Source organism: Argentina silus (assembly GCF_951799395.1).
Source record: "Argentina silus genome assembly, chromosome: X".
NCBI lineage: Eukaryota > Metazoa > Chordata > Actinopteri > Argentiniformes > Argentinidae > Argentina > Argentina silus.
Genome location: NC_139653.1, coordinates 33837500 through 33854310, shown reverse-complemented (window position 1 = coordinate 33854310; position 16811 = coordinate 33837500). Strand labels below are relative to the sequence as shown.

General features: G+C 45.4%; 1 protein-coding gene across 1 annotated transcript in view; it reads right to left on the bottom strand.

Annotated features, from left to right (window-relative positions):
* Window positions 1-13469, bottom strand: part of chrd (chordin) — a gene marked incomplete at its 5' end in the record, with an annotated part of 15249 nt that extends 1780 nt beyond the window's left edge. Inside the window, 19 exons of the mRNA XM_083696314.1 lie at window positions 270-527; window positions 806-909; window positions 1128-1184; window positions 1432-1525; window positions 1711-1902; window positions 2698-2811; window positions 3028-3269; window positions 3429-3708; window positions 3946-4052; window positions 5515-5662; window positions 6788-6870; window positions 6974-7111; window positions 7403-7544; window positions 9073-9160; window positions 9292-9409; window positions 9607-9747; window positions 11492-11618; window positions 11778-11881; window positions 13310-13469. Of these exons, the coding sequence (XP_083552440.1) occupies window positions 270-527; window positions 806-909; window positions 1128-1184; window positions 1432-1525; window positions 1711-1902; window positions 2698-2811; window positions 3028-3269; window positions 3429-3708; window positions 3946-4052; window positions 5515-5662; window positions 6788-6870; window positions 6974-7111; window positions 7403-7544; window positions 9073-9160; window positions 9292-9409; window positions 9607-9747; window positions 11492-11618; window positions 11778-11881; window positions 13310-13469 (2697 nt within the window). The remainder of the gene's footprint in view (window positions 1-269; window positions 528-805; window positions 910-1127; window positions 1185-1431; window positions 1526-1710; window positions 1903-2697; window positions 2812-3027; window positions 3270-3428; window positions 3709-3945; window positions 4053-5514; window positions 5663-6787; window positions 6871-6973; window positions 7112-7402; window positions 7545-9072; window positions 9161-9291; window positions 9410-9606; window positions 9748-11491; window positions 11619-11777; window positions 11882-13309) is intronic.
* Between the last annotated feature and the right edge of the window lie 3342 nt (window positions 13470-16811).

Sequence of the window (16811 nt, the reverse complement as noted above, 5' to 3'; positions counted from 1 at the left end):
AACCATGAAATTCTCCATGCTTCTCAACCCTAAATCCCAGGGTTCCCCCCACTGACACTGGAATGTCTGCCCAAGGGGTTCGGGCCACCCAGTCCAACCAACTTGGCATTGTCATACTAACGAACCTCAGCCTTCAAACTATGTGGTTTCAATACCCCTCTAAAACCCATGTAGCACCAACTACACTTTTCTCTCTAGTTGTGTAATTTGGCTGACAATTGGTTGGGGTGAGTGTCAAACTCTTTCCTGATTGGCCTTGTCATACTCACATCACACCAGCAGGTGATGCACTTCATCTCCCCCACCAGCGGTACGCGTGGGTGCCAGTTGTCACTATTCTGGTAGTAGTTTTTACCAAACTTGCATTGGCGTGTGCCGTCGGCCTGCATCATGTCTGCATGCTCCAGGACAGGCTTTTCATCCTCGGGACACTCCTTACAGCAGTCTGAGGGGCTGCGCCGTATAGGCCGGCTACAGCTCAGAGCAGGACAGGTCACCTTCTCACAGTGCACCTCGCCTGTCGCCCCCTACAGGAAAGAGAGAATTTTAGTCATTGGCTGTAGCAGTTTTCTTTTTCAGAGTGACTTATAGTGACTGTGTACCAAAGAAATTATGTCAAATCAGTGTTACAATGAGCCTTATGAGAGGTAAGTGAGTGTGACAAATTGGTTTAAGCTAATTGTTAGAATAATACATTTATCTGACAGCATGCTTGTGGTACATCTCTTTAATGGACGTTTGAATGGCATTTGGGGTTTTCCACGGCAAAATGGAACAGTTTATTTTTACAAAGTTGAAGGTCTACCTTGCAGGTGCAGACAGCACACTTGATGTAGCCAAATGGAGGGACAAAGGGATGCCATGTTGTCCCTGGGGCGTGCATCTTTTGGTCCCCCTCAAAGTAACATCCTAGGAGAGAGAGAGTGGGGGTTAGGGTGGATAAAAGGACATAAAGCAAGGAAATTATTTCAATCTCAGGAGTGACATTAATTTGCTGGTACAAACAGAAAAAGGAGAAACAGACATATTGAGGAGAGAGGGAGAGAGAAAGAGAGCCTCCTGGCAGGGAGAGATAGAGGAACAGACAGATGGAGAGAGCGGAGGAGTGACAGACAGAGAGACGGTACCTTCCGGATGCTCGTCTAGCCTTTCTGGGGCTTTCATGTCCTTGGGCTCCTTCCTCTCTGCACAGGAAGAGGGGAATTGACACAAACAGTATTAGTTCAGAACTTTACGACCATAATGGGCTACCCTTACAGAACCATCTCAAAAACAAGAAACCCACACCCACACACAATAATAGTTAGACACACATATACACTGACAACGCACACAAACACTACAAGCAAACATGCACATGTATAGAAAAAACGAAACATACTCCCTGACTGTGATTGTAAACACGCACAGGTAATGATATCATTTACTCACCATCGCAAACTGGACAGCACTTGTCTTCAGGCTGGACGGTGCGAGAGCAGGTCAGCACTGGGCAGATGACCGGGTCACAGATCACTGTACGCTTCTACAGGGAGGCCACAGAGATGGAGGGATGAGGGGGTAGAGGGATGATAAAAAAAAGGGGGAGAAATTTGAGAGAGAGGTAAGACACAATTCTAAAGTTAATAATAATAACATGATAATAATAACTTAAATAATTTGCTTATTTCCCTGCTAGCTACACATCTAGTGCTGTGCATAGATTCCTACCTGGCAGCTGCAGGTAAAGCAGTTGTTATAGTTTGGGGTCCAGCGTGATCCATGGGTGTGGTGTTGCCCCTCAAAGAAACAGGTGTGGGGGTCTTTCTTTAATTCTTCTGGTTCACGCACAAATAGATCATCAAACTCTGCCTCCTCCACCTCCCCCCTTGTTCCAAACTCACAGTTATTAGGCACATGAACCTGTAGAGAGAGAGAGGGGGGAGGGGAGGGGAGCACATGAAATAAAGACAAAGGGAGATGATGAGAGAATGGAGGGAGTAAGAATAGGGAACAAGGGAGAGAGAAGAAGAAAAAGAGACAAGGGAGAGTGTAAAGCGTTAACCCAGCTTTCCGCCCATGGCCGCAAGGCAGATGGCTGTTTATGTGTCAGACCTGTTTGCTATTAAAACTGCTGGACCTTATTGGCTGTGTGTGTGTGTGTGTGTGTGTGTGTGTGTGTGTGTGTGTGTGTGTGTGTGTGTGTGTGTGTGTGTGTGTGTGTGTGTCTGTCTGTGTGTGTGTGTGTGTGTGTGTGTGTGTGTGTGTGTGTGTGTGTGTGTGTGTGTGTGTGTGTGTGTGTGTGTGTGGATGTGTCATTACACTTCTCTTTCTTTTCTCTTAATCCTTGGCAGCTAAAAATAACTCATCAACTAAGCCACCTGCAATGTGTGCGTATTTGGTGGTTTGTGTGTGTGACTAAAACCTTTGCCAATACAAGGCCACCTGCCAGTGAAAGAGAATGTTTGTGTGGTCTCATACTGGTTAAGTGAGCAATCACACAGACCAATAAACACTCAGATGGCTGGGGCCCTACAAATCCTCTTCATTACACCATCCTCTCAGTACTCTATCATCACTACTGGGTCAAACGTGGAAAGTGGAGGTTGAGTTGAGATGTGGTTTGTGTTGCGTTATGCTATAGTATAGTATAGTATAGTATAGAGTGGTTGTGTTGTGGTTGTAGGGTGGTTGTGCTATGGTTGTGGTTCTACTCACCTGTCCACGTATCTCTCCTCTGGGGTTGATCTTGGTGCTGACCTGGATGAAGGCGGTGCCTCTGTCCAGATGACGCAACAACTCAACACTGATATCCTTCAATACTCCCTGAGCCTGAGAAAAAGAAAGTGAGAGACAGAAAAGAAGAGAGAGTGAGAGAGAGAGAGAGAGAGAGAGAGAGAGATAGAAGGAGTGAGATACTGCTTTACACATACTCTGCTATATTACAGAGACTATTGTTGCTATATCAGGCCTCACATAGGTGTGTGTGTGTGTGTGTGTGTGTGTGTGTGTGTGTGTGTGTCCACACACGTGTGAGCCTCTACGTACCTGAGAACCATAGAACCCTGTCAGTAGTCTCTTGTGATTGGTGCTGCTTTCGTACATCTCACCAATCTCAGCCAAACCGTGGAGGTGAGCGTTGACGGTGAGGTCATCGCTCTTGCTGAGGCCCGCCACCACAATTTCATAATGGAGGTGACAGCGTTCGTCCACAGAGACCCAGGCATGACCTCCGGCACTGGTCCGGACTGGGGGAGCCACAAACTGTCCTGCCAGAGGGACTGGGAGCTCTGGGGAGGAGAAGCCATAAGGTTAGAAGATAAGAATATACTGGGTAATAAAATTATTCTACACATGAGGGTTAAGTGAAAGAAGATCAACAAGTGAGAAGAGACAGGTGTGCCAGAGGTGATGGCCAAGTGACAGGTCAGTAGGTGTGTAAGACTGACCATGTCTGGGGGCCTCCAGGCCACTGTAGAGGAGAGCTCTGATCTGCCCCCTCAGCTCCCCCTCCTGGCTGTGGGTAGTAGCCACGTTGATGAATAGCTCGTTCTGCAAGAGCATGTGGATGTGACGTGCCTCCAGACGGCTCCAACTGCCTGTCGCACGCCCCGTGGCACCATCATACTCTGGTGTCAGGTCGTACAGGACAGAACGCTTACTGCGCCTCCGAGGCTTCAGCTCGATGGTCAGCCCTACCACGTCACTGGACACCCCCACTACCTGGACCTGCAAGGGAATAGTTTGGTTTGTTTGAGTTCTGTTTCACTTCAATTCAGGTCAATTCAATCTAGGCCATTAATTTCTGTTCGGTACAATCTAATCTCTGCTCAGTTCAGTCTACTTCAGTTCAGTTCAGTGCAAATCTGATTCAGTTTGATTAAATTCAGTACAAATTCAATTCAAATCTATAGATGGAATTCTATGCTATGTAAACTAACACAGCCAAAGCTGTCAGACTCATACCTGGTAATCCAGGGTGCCATTGTCATGGAGATTGAAGACTGCGGATCCCACTCCGCTGGTTTTACCAGGGGTCAGTGCGTCACCACTGGACATGACACTCTGGATGGCTGGAGAGAGGGAAAGAGAGTATGAGTCATTTCAATTTTCTACAGTCTAGCCTCTCACATCACTGATCTCAAATCATTAAAGACAGTCCCCCTCTGCTTCAACCCATTACACTGATCTGAGAGCAACTAATGTGTGAAGAGGCAGCTCTTGCATGCAAGATGAGGCAATGCTCTCTGTCGTGTTATAATTCACTATGTTGTTTTGGAGAGCGAGACAGGGGGGGGAAGTGGGTGAGGGCCAGAACACATTCTCTCACGTCTCCCCTGTTAAAAGCCATACACACACAATGTCATCCATCTACCAGGAAGCAGACAGTCACAGGGGGATGTATTCAGCACGACCCTTGCTCAGAAGTAAGGGGGTGAGGGTAGGGGTGTGTGTTTGGTGCGGGGGGGTGGGGGGGGGGGGGGGAGTATTGCTATTGCTAACCTCACCTAATCTTTTGCAAAATACAAGATTGTGGCCCAAACATGCCCCTGTTCCCTTCACACACACACACACACACACACACACACACACACACACACATTAACACTAGTTAACCCAAGGTTAAACCTTAGAATTGTGCAATGTGAGCCTTGTTGAACATGAAGAGCTTAGAAAAACAAAAAAAGAAAATGTGGTAAAAACAGCTAACTGAGTTAGATGGAGAGATAGAGAGGGAAGACACAGATGAGAGATGTTGAGAAGAATGTAGAAAGATGGAGGGATGTAAGGAGAGAGGGAAAGAGGGAAAAGAGTGTATTGGGTTTGAATTCTTCACACATAACGTCAAGCTGTTAATCACAGAGCTGGAACACCAGTATGGAGAGTGAGGTCCAGCAGACTGTGACCTTGGCAGCGCCAATTGTGTGTGCGAGCGCGTGTGTGAGAGTCTGTCTGTGTGTGTGTGTGTGTGTGTGTGTGTGTGTGTGAGAAGGTGGCAGAGAATGTTTGTGCGATCTAGGTATCTTGGTATGTTCATGTTCAGAGTAGTGAAAATGCATGCATGTCATATGAAGAGAACATGTGTGCACTCAACTGTGTCAGACATTGTCTACAACATTTCTGTGCGGGCATGCATGCACCCACATGCACACTGGGGTAAAACACACACACACACACACACACACACACACACACACACACACACGCGTCTCTCTCCCTGTCTGGGTGGGCCACCAAGTCAAACATCATGGTTATAAACATGGTTTTACTCCAGTGAAAAGACTTTAAAGAAAGAAGGGAGAGAGGGAACAGAGGAATGAGAACAAGTGAACTGAAAGACACAACAGATTCCTCTCAACTCTCTTTTGCCTTGTGTGAGGTGTGTGCCTGGATGACAAAATGAAAGTCATGAATACAAAAAGGAATGGAGGTGACTAACAGATTGTTAGTCAGATAGATATTTGAATGCTTGAGAATCTAAACAATGAATCACTCACTGACTGGTTGATTCACATAAAGGGGAGAGGAACTTACTGTCACATGACTTCCTGCCTGTGATGAACCCGGATATGTGTCGCAGGTCCTGACCCTCGGTTTCCACAGCAATCTCCAGTTGGCCCCTGGACAGCCAGAAGAGTTCCCGACTGTTCAGGTCTGTCAGCACCTCGGCAAAGTCTGGGTCCTACAGAGACATTGACACAACGTTTATGGAACTGTAGAGCAGCCATACCCAAACCAAACCTCTCTCTAGCATTCACTTGCACATCACAAGGGTCATGATAGATAAACACAAACAACGAAAACACACATACATAAACACAAACACATAAAGACACACTCTGTCACACAGAAACACACATCATGTCACTCCAACACACACACACACACACACACACACACACACACACACACACACACACACACACACACACACACACAGGCTTACACAGAAAATATGGCTCACATTGGGCTAATATCTCACACGTTGCATTCACTTTAATTTCGTTCCAACCGACAGGCCTTTAGATAGACAGAGGTTGGAGAGGACTTTGAAAAATGTTGAATTAATATGACAGATGTATGACCATGCTGAATAAATGTTACTTTTATAGCCCCAGGCCCCATTTCAATATAAATATCCGTGTGCTATAAATCCATGGCCAGGATCGAGCCAAGAGAGACCAGGAACGAGGCGGGGGAAGGGCTATAATAGTGTGTGTGTGTGTGTGTGTGTGTGTGTGTGTGTGTGTGTGTGTGTGTGTGTGTGTGTGTGTGTGTGTGTGTGTACATGTATGTGTATGTGTGAGGAAAGAGGGATACATCAATTCTCAGATTCACATAATTCCCAGCAGATTAAAAACAGACCCCCCTTTCATCCCTCCTCCTCCCTTTATCCCTCCCTCTCTTCCTCCCTCCTTCCTCCCTCTTTCTGATCCCATAGACCACTAACCACTGACATGTGTGAGGAGTGTGCATGCCATCCCATCGTCTCTCCCTCACTTCTGTCTCTCATCCCCCTCTCTTGCTTACTACATCTGTCTCTTCACCCCCCCCCCACACACACACACACACTCTCTCTCTCTCTCTGTCTCACTCACTCTCTCTTTATCCGTCTCTCAGTCTGACTCTATGGATCGTTTGCTCTGATCTACAGAGAGTGACAACAGCAGTAGGATGTGGGAAAGGGGAACCACATCTGTTTCTAGGGGAGAGTGAGTGTGTGTGTGTGTGGCTGTGTCATCTGTTTAACCCCCCCCTCCCCCCCCCGTTGGTTTGTGTGTGTGTGTGGGGGTGAAGTGTTACTCACATGGGCCGTGACGTTGGCACGGATCTCTCTGAGGACATGTTGACGGTACTGCAGTTGCACCCGAATGGGAACCAAGGGGGAGTCTAGGGGGCAAGAGTAAGTTACATTTTTGAATTGTCAATTAAATTATCAAAAAAGGTACATACAATACAAAGCAGCAAAAAAAGACAGAAAACTCTTTCTCACCTTTCTCTCTGTGCTGCAGTAGACCTTGGAGGATGAGGATGAAGTGAAGGTTGTTCTCTGTGTCACTCAGTGTCAGCATGGCAATGCCTCCCATCCCAGAGTGCTCCTCTTCTGAGGTCAGAGTGGAGCTGAATGTCTCTGTGGGGGTCACACATAAACCATCCTCGCATAAACACACATGTATATTCACTTACTGTATACTGTATACCCTGTCCAACTGCTCCTATTTACAGTCCTATGCACCATTCAATATGTATAAGCTCTACTCAATACATGTGCTCAGAGAAATGTATACAAATGTACACAAATCCCCACCCTTGTAAATATTGAGACTGCTTTTTGAGACTTGCAGATACACATTTAGAGAGAAACAAAGATGCACATATACAGTACGCACACTCAGCCACACAGGCAAGCGCACACACTCACCTGCGAACAGTGCTCTGTGTTTGATGATCTTGCCCTCGATCTCCTCCCGCCTTACGGTGGCTGTTGACATGGTGACCCGCAGTTGTTCAGCATGCAGTTGGCGCACATGGGATTTGGGCAGGTTCTTCCATACCCCGCAGATCTGACACACACACACACACACACACACACACACACACACACACACACACACACACACACACACACACACACACACACACACACACACACACACACACACACACACAGGTGACCCAAAACGGCAGTCTTATGTCATCTCTACTGTATGAAACACAACTCATATGCCAAAGCTTGGGTTTGTGTCTGGAGATCTACCATAGTTACAGTTTACATACAAACTCAAAACACTCTCCATATGCAGTTTTATTTCTCTGAGACACACACACACACACACACACACACACACACACACACACACACACACACACACACATCTGTGGAAGAGATCAGCCCTGCAAGACTCTGGACTCTATCTCAGCCCCAGGCCACAAACAGGAACCCTCCGAAAAAATATTTGCCTTAGAGGGGGAAGAAATGTGGCGGCGACCGAACACCTCATAACTCACAGTCCAGGATAATCTCCCCTTTTAATTATTAATGCACTCCGTTCCTCTCTCATGGGTGATGTCACACACTAAACATCCCCCGAAATTAACCACGCCAGCAACCCCCCAACCCCCAGCCATCCCAAAGCGGTTTTCACTAAGGTCCTCCAGCACTAGATACTCGATAGGGGCATTTGTCTAAAAATAATAAGGCCATTTTCTGGGCCTATATTTACGGGTCCTGCCTTGCCTTCCATTCTGATGGAATGCGATGAGGACACGTGTGTAATTTGGCTTAAGGCGGGAAATGGCCTGGTGATGAAGGCCCCCAGCCCACACATACACACATACACACACACACACACACACACACACACACACACACACACACACACTTACCCTCTTAAATAAATGGTCCCCTCCCCCCTTTATCTTCCCCTCTTTCTCTCCCTCCATCCCTCTGTGGAAAGCTAAGTGACTGTGGAAATGCTTTTTACCTCACAGTCCAGCAGTTGCACCATTCCACTTGACCCAATAAAATCAACAACACTGTGCTAAATGTTTGTGACTATGTGTATACTATAAGTGTGCTCATATGAGTGAGTGAGTGAGCCTAGTCAGCAGTGTGTGCGTTTATTTGTTTGTAAGTGTGAATGACTGTGTGTTATTTACAGTAATCAAACATTGTTTGCACTAACAACATTCTAAGAACTGTAAAGCAACTTTGAGACAATGCTGTGAGAGTGTGTGTGTGGCTATGGCAGTGCCGGTGTTTATTATTGTAGGGTGAATTATGGGAGGAGCAGTCAGAGTTTGACCGGAGAGTCACGGAGAGAGAGCGTTTATCATGGAGGTACTTAATCTTTCTCTCTAGGGCACACACACACACACACACACACACACACACAGTAAACTGACACACACACACTTTCTCTCCTCTTCGTTTATACACTCACAACCCCCCCCCCCCCCCCCCCCACACACACACACACACAAACACAAATACACATTTTTTCTCTCTCACACACACCCACACACAACAAAAACACAGATACAGGAAATGGGAATGTCTCCCTAGAAACAGAGAACATTCTAGTCTCTTACCATGTCTGACTCTCCCTTAGGGACCCTGTACTCAAACGCAGTGTTTCCATCTGAATCAAGGAAGACTATCCTGCTCGGCCGCCCCATCCTAAGAGAGAGGGAAAGAGTTAGAAATGCAGAGAGAGAGACAGAAAAAACCGAGAAAGAAGAAAAATCATTTGATCAAAACAAGTACAGGCATGAGTGTGTGTGTGCGTGTGTATGTGTGTATGTACCTACCTTTGGTAGGTAATAGAGAAGGCCAGGCTGGTTCTGGTCAGGGAGAAGCGTGCTCGGGCCACACCACTGGAGCTGGGCAACCAGGAATCTGTCATCCCTGTCAACACTGCCACAAAGTCTGAAGACAGAGAGAGAGAGAGTACATATATTGACAAACATATGCCATATTAAAAACAAACTTCTATTCATATTACTAAATGTAAATGTAGTAGAACTCATAAATGTCTGCAAATGAAAATGGAGGGGGATAATATTATTCTGCGTGTTTTGTGTGTGTGTGTGTGTGTGTGTGTGTGTGTGTGTGTGTGTACTCACCAGTGAGGCTGTCCCCAGGGGAGATGTCCTCAGAGCTGAGGTATGAACGGTCATTATAGGATTTGTGCAGGTCATCGTCCTTTTCCTGGAAGTATTCGAACCCGTCAAACACTGACTCTGCCTGCTTCCTGTCCACCTCACCTGGGCAAGCACAAGGAGCAAGGTCACAATTTGTGAGGGAGGGTAGGATATTCACCAAAGGGCATGAAATAATGTGAATCTAAATTCAATTACATAAGAGGATTAGACAGCAAGAGGGACAGAGATGCAGGGTGTGAGAGGGAGAAAAAGAGGAGAGAGAGAAGAGAGAGGAGGGGCGATACAAGGAAGAGAGGAATTCTGCCATTCAGATCCAAAACTGAAGACAAGAGTTCTTTCAGTCCTCCCTTATTCTTTCTGTCTGTCTCCATCTCTTATTTCTCTCTCTCTGGGTGTCTCCTCCAATCCCTCTTCTGAGCACCTCCTGGCTGGTCTGGCCACCACGGCAACAAGGTTTGTTTCTTAGGCCGGAGAGCTGAGAGGGAATTGGGAGTGACACTCGCGTGCGATCCCAACAATGACTCGCTGTTCCACACACACCACCTTGTGTCCTGATGTAATGTGCACATTTCAGCACCTCACACTCACACACACACACACACACACACACACACACACACACACACACACACACACACACACACACACACACACACACACACACACACACACACACACACACACACACAACTGACAGAGACAGACAGGCTATTACTCACTCACTTTATTTCTTCAAGGCCACTGAACTTCTAGACTGTTTTCTTTCCTTGTGTGTTATTCATATTCTCTCTCTCCCTCTCTCTCTCTCTCTCTTCTCATATTCTCTCCCCTATTCATATTCTTTCTCCCTCTCTCCCACTCCTAACCCCCGTTACTCCCCATCATAGCCTCTCCCACTAAAGCATGTTGTATGGCTTCTGTGTAGTGTCAGTCTCACCTCCCTCCAATCTGTCCATTCTGCTTTACTGTATCCTCAGGTGCACCAGTCATCCTGCCAGCATGGCATACAGCACATGCACCACGCATGCACACACGCACACACACCATTTTCCAACACTTAGACAAACACACTCAATGCTTTCCAACACTTAGACAAACACACTCAACCTTTTCCTAAAGACACAACCACAACACACTCCAGAGCCTTTCCAAAAAACACTACCACAACACACATTTTCCCACATGAACACCAACACACTCTGTGTTGTCGCAGTGATGGGGGCCTCAGAAAAGCCCAGTGCTTTACCTTTACTTTCCATTCCATTACCAGACACAGAAAAACACACAATCTGCTGAATAACTATGGAGAATGTAAGACCCACCCAGTGTGTGTGTGTGTGTGTGTGTGTGTGTGTGTGTGTGTGTGTGGTGTGTGTGTGTGTGTGTGTGTGTGTGTGTGTGTGTGTGTGTGTGTGTGTGTGTGTGTGTGTGTGTGTTGGAGTGTGTGTATAGAATAACCCTGTGAATAACACTAAATGTGGAAATTGCCTTTGGTTCCTGATGGTTAGAAATGGAGCATATTTGACACAGTCCAGTGAGGAAGACATCTTAGACCAGAACTGCTGCTAACTACTATCAGCCTCTCTAAAAGAAGACTGTAATGAAACTAAAAGATAGTGGGAGGGGGGAGGGTAATGGAGTACTTCCCTCTAAATGAAACAAGACAGTATGGTATGAGGGTACGAAGGGTGCAGAGTGGGGAGGGGGTTGAGGTTTGGGGTTGAGGCTGGAGGGTACATTTAGGGGGTGAGTGGGCGTGGCCTGGGGTGATGGGTGAGATGGGTATAGGGGGAGTGACAGGTGAGGGAGATAGTGGTTGAAGTGTGATGTCAGAACTAGTAGTAACCTTTAGGGCAGGTCTTGCAGCATTGTCCTGGCAGGAGCACTGGGTCTTCACAGTTGGGCTCTGGACAGTCCTGCTTGATGTTCTTACAGCTCACTTTCCCGTACAGCTTCCCTCTGCGACTCTTTTGCTAAGAGAATCAAACCAAAACATCAACTCTTCATCCAAACTAGCCTCAAGTAATTGCTCACAGTTGTGATGGTAATTAGTTTGACATATTGGACCAGAATTGATCAATATAAACTAGACTATTTAAAAATTTAATTGAGAAACATTTGAAGATACTTACTGGCTCACAGTAACATTGGACACAGTGCATGACCCCAAATGGCTCCCCAAGGTCAGGATGCCACGTGTCCTCCAGCGAATAGTATCTCCCTCCAAACGAGCATCCTGCAATGAAGCAAAAGCACAAGTTTCACGTACCAACTTAAAACTTGCTGGTGCTGGAATTATCGGTTATAAAGTTTCGTTAATTCGAAATAAAGTTTTGTTAATTCGAAACAAACACACTGAGGCCTATTGAAACGCACTCGACCATAGGATGTACAGTATGTAGTGCACTTCGCTTCAATGTGACCTAATGTGTACTGGACTGTATGGATACACATAAAATTGTGAAGCGAGGGACACATTTCAATGTCAGCGTCAGACATAAAGACAAAGAAGATGCTGCCCAGTCCGCTAGTGATTGACAGAGATTGTTGATTAGGCTTTGCGACCCAGACAAGTTGGGGGGAATAGACTGGATGCCTCATATGTTCAGGAGCTCAACCTAGAACCTAATTTCAACGGTGCAGGGGGCCACTCATCTCTCCCGCCCTCGAAATAATATAAAACATTCCATTCACACAACCAAAATAAAGTAATTTGCGGAGAAATAAAAGGAATTCTTATGTGGTAACAGGTATTCTAGTGCCTTGAGGTTATGTGTCTTGTAACCGAAACAATTTTCTGTGCTTATGTCTTGAGTGTTTCAAATGAAAGGGAGGAGAATTGTTATTATTAAGAAAAATATTGCATGATAATCCACTTTAAAGGCCGTATCCAAAGTGCGCCACAACCTCCCCTGCCTAGTTCCATATGGGTGTGTGCCATGTGCATTCCTCTTCCCTATAAAGCGTCGCCCAACACCGCAGCCACCTTGGCACCATCCGGCCCATCACCGCGGCTTGGAGGTGAGCTTTCCTCGTGCCAAGTTCATAACGGTTAATATTGTGCGGTTACCTTAGCTGCTAACAACCTGTTTCCCATTATTCTTTCATTAAGTGACTACACTTTAAACAGTCTAGTCGAGTTAGAGTGAGATGGTGCACCTCGTCTGCCCGCACTACTCATTGGAAATATAAATCATTGCTTGCCACAACTATGCAAAGAAGGCCATGCCCCCACTGAAGAACAGCGGTAATGGAAATTCGATTGATTATAGTCTCCAACATCGGACAAACGTTAATGCCATTTGTTAATAACCTACTGCTCTTAACGCTTTGACTTCTCACTGCCGTCAGCTCAGTAGGCTACCCTTATAAAATCTAGGACATGGACCAGATGGCATTCTCAGTGGTTATGACTAAGATGTTTTCTGCAAGTTTGTTCTTGAAGTAACCATAACAATGGGCAACCTGAGGAGGATGCAGGAAAATAACAGAGACAGAGGGAGGAGAACAAGATTAAATGGAGCCTGTTACATACAGAGACTGACGGCTGATATGATGAGACTTCTGAAATCAGTTGTGAGGCCATAAAACCAATCTTTCTACTGTATACCTTTAAATTAGCCTAGTAAGTAGAAGCTTATGTAGGCTGATATTTTTTTCTTACCTGACATTCCTTTGGAGGGCAAGGGTTCCCTCTCCGACTGGATGGGCAGAGAAGGGGATTTCATCCGCGAGGCGAGTCCAGAGTGCAGCCACGCGCAACTCATCACGCACAGCAAGTAGCTCAGCGTGCGGCTAGTCTGCATCCCGGCGAGCGGCAGCATCCACAACTCGCTCTGGCTTTACTTTCTCCTTTTTGCAAAACTTTTCCTCCTCGCCTGTAGCTGAACGTTGGTCTGATCACTCCGTTGTATAATAAAGCAGTAGACTACTACCCTCCTAAATGATCAAGGGAAGTATATAAATCTCCAGATGGTATCTGCTGAGGGTCTCTTTTGAAGGTATCTGAGATGAAGCATCCAGGTTAGAGGTTAGATAGAGGTTTTCAAGGTTATGACTATACGAGCCCAAAAGCGTATGTCCCGTCCGCGCGGGTGCCTTTCCGCTTTATACTTCCCTGACACTTGGAGCGGGCGCGGGCAGGGAGGGGTGAGAAAAAATGGGTGGGGTAGGGGTAGGAAGCCGAAAGGAGGGGGACGAAAGAGAGGGGGTCAAATGTGTTCCAGGCCGTTAATCCTAATGCCTTGTAAAATGTGTCAGAACACCTACAGAGAGAAAGTGGAATCTTCAGTGCTCGCGCAGCAATGTACAGTACAGGAATGTGTGTGTCTATCTTTGTGTGTTGGCTCAGGCTGCTCTGTATTTATACAACTGCTTTCAGAGTTTAGACCTAAGTGACTTAACAGAAACAAATGAAAATAGTTTGAATACTTCAAGGCTTCTCGTTTCAATATGTGCTGGTCCTCTACAAGTCTTTCCTTGTTTATTTTGGCCATATAAACAACCACTCTATAGCCCTTTATTGTTTCTTAATTAATTTCTACCTGAACAGTTTCTATATGTGTGTATCTGCTAAAGGTTGGATTGAACACGTCTTAGGTATATACAGAATTAAACACATAAAAACAGTTTGGAGTACGTCCCAGGTTGTGTCCGCCCCTCAAGTTTTGGGCTCATTGAGTAAACACAGATCAGAATATTTTTTCCGTTTTGAGAAAGTTTTCCCTCTTGTCAAGAGCAAAAAAAGCAATACCCCGCATCCATGCTCCCCATAGGCGCGAGAATGCGAAAGGATTGGACCCTGGATAATATATTGCTCTAGTGAAGTGCGCAGGGTGATTCATTTTGGGAAGTTCAGAGGAAGGGGCATGCCAATCATAATCTGTACAATTGTCAGTGAGTGACAAGGCAGAGTAACCTCAATAATAATAGCCAGAATAATAATTAATCGTTTGAATCTTTCAGCATTCATTTGCTTAGGCCTATTGTAAAGGGTCACGCACCGATCACTAATGTTGCCTATAAGCCTGTTCTCTTTCTCATTCACGTCACACCAAAGAATCATAAAATAACGAAAATAAACTCATTTAGGGGGCTTGGGGGGTAGGGGTAGGAATTGGACGTTGTTTAGAGAAGAGGCACCATATATCACCGATTGTTTCAGCTCTGTCTGTCGCGCTCCGGAAACTGCGCGACTCTTCCGCCTCCAAACCCACTTCCATCCACATGTTAAACATGACGATACAATATGCTCAATGGAGATGACCCACTCAATAAGAAAGCAGCACGTCCTTTATTCTGCCATGGCTCAAACAAGTGCTGTAAACTCAGCCAAAAAAAAAACTACAAGACGAATACCTTTAGGCCTATTGCATTAAAATGTATACCTTTTCTGTTATTCCAACAATTGCCCACCAGAGAATATTTAGATTGCTTAAAGTTCCCATCATCTAGTAAAGGTGGAGTATGCGAATCCATGTTGGAATCCCAAAATAGCTTTCGAGTAAGGCAATTTATTGTGTCCAATCGTGGTCGAAATAAACTCTTGTTTACAAGCTAAAGAAATATATAAATAATTCCTTAAAATGTGAAATGCCAATACAGATCTATCAAATGAATGATTTGTGTTAAAGGTAGGCTGTGTGTAGGCATGTAGGCTGTGTGTGAAGACAAGGTGTTATCTTTATGCAGATGTCACATTATGTGGCTGTGAATCACTTCTGTTAGGCGAGGGAAATCACATGCGGGTACCCCTCTCCTCCGTGTGCTCACACGTGAATGGAAATCGATGATGGCCTGTTTGCACTTCATCATGAGGTGATAACCATCGGTTTTTATTTAATGCTACACTAGGTGATTCATTAGGGAGACTGGATAGCAATTGTCTATTCGAGTTAACACAACCCATTTCAGCTGCGCAATTCACACGTAATGAGGTGTGTTTTTTGTGTATTGCCCTGTACGCATGGCCTGCGGCGCTTTGCTACACTCCAAATCTGAAAACGTAGCATAGCCTGCATTTTAGGTTACAGACAATTCGTTCAATGTTGGTGACGTTGTGTATTAGGACTGTTAGAAGTTACAAGTTACGTGTTAGACATACAGCCATAACCTCAGTAGCTTGTCCTTATCAGTTGGTTTCCACACAAATATGTAGAATCTTTGACACCCACTGTGAGAATCAAAGTTCAGATGGGGTTTACTATCATTCGCGTGTGTTTCAAATTAAACTTAGGATAGGAAAGGCTAGAAGTAAGAAGACAGGGAGAGAGCGCGAGCCTGAAGTCATTTCTAATCCGCCAAGAAACATTGCACTTTAATCAAATCGATTAACCGTGACCAGCATTTTATGAGGGTGAGTAAAGTTACAATTCCGATCAGAGCTTAATTTGAAGCAGACATTAGGCTACGTCTCTTAGTTATGGCTGAAGTGTTCAATATGCTCTCCCCACGTAGCCTATTGAAGGTTCAAAGAAACATGTACTGATTTTCTAGACCCAACTGAGATCATTATAGGAACATATTCTTATTATTCGATTTTACGCTGACATGCTGTGTATTTGGTCTCTTTTTTGCTTGTGTAGACACCCGACTGGATGCACTGTTGTTTCATTTGTGTACCTCAATAACCCCCTCCCTCTCCTGTCTGACTGGCACACATTCGGGACCGCATCCTGTTTGTTGGCTGGATTATACAGGAGGTGTGAATATACAGCGAGGAGGGGGAACGGGGTGCTCTATGATTGACTGGCAGATGTGTACCAACCGGTTACATGACGTCCCGTCACCATCGTGGTAAAGTTATTTTCATATTGGATATTCGTCAGACATTCGGCTCTTCAAATCTCAATAGCTCTTTAAGGGTGCGTTCACTTGACCTATGATTGAGCTCATTGTGATGGAAAAAAACGTGTACGATGTTGTTTTTTTGTTTCATTAAACTTCAATAACACACATACAATACAGAGATAAACAACCAACTTCATTCAAACCAGAGACAAACTGGCAAGGTTGCACAGGCATTACTTTTCTCAAAAAAGGCTTCCATTAATTTATATATTTTTAATTTCTTTTTTTTCATTCAATAGCATATAAACCGTATGATAGAATGATTTAACACCAATTTCATTACACCAGAGACACACTGGCAAGGTTGCACAGCCTTT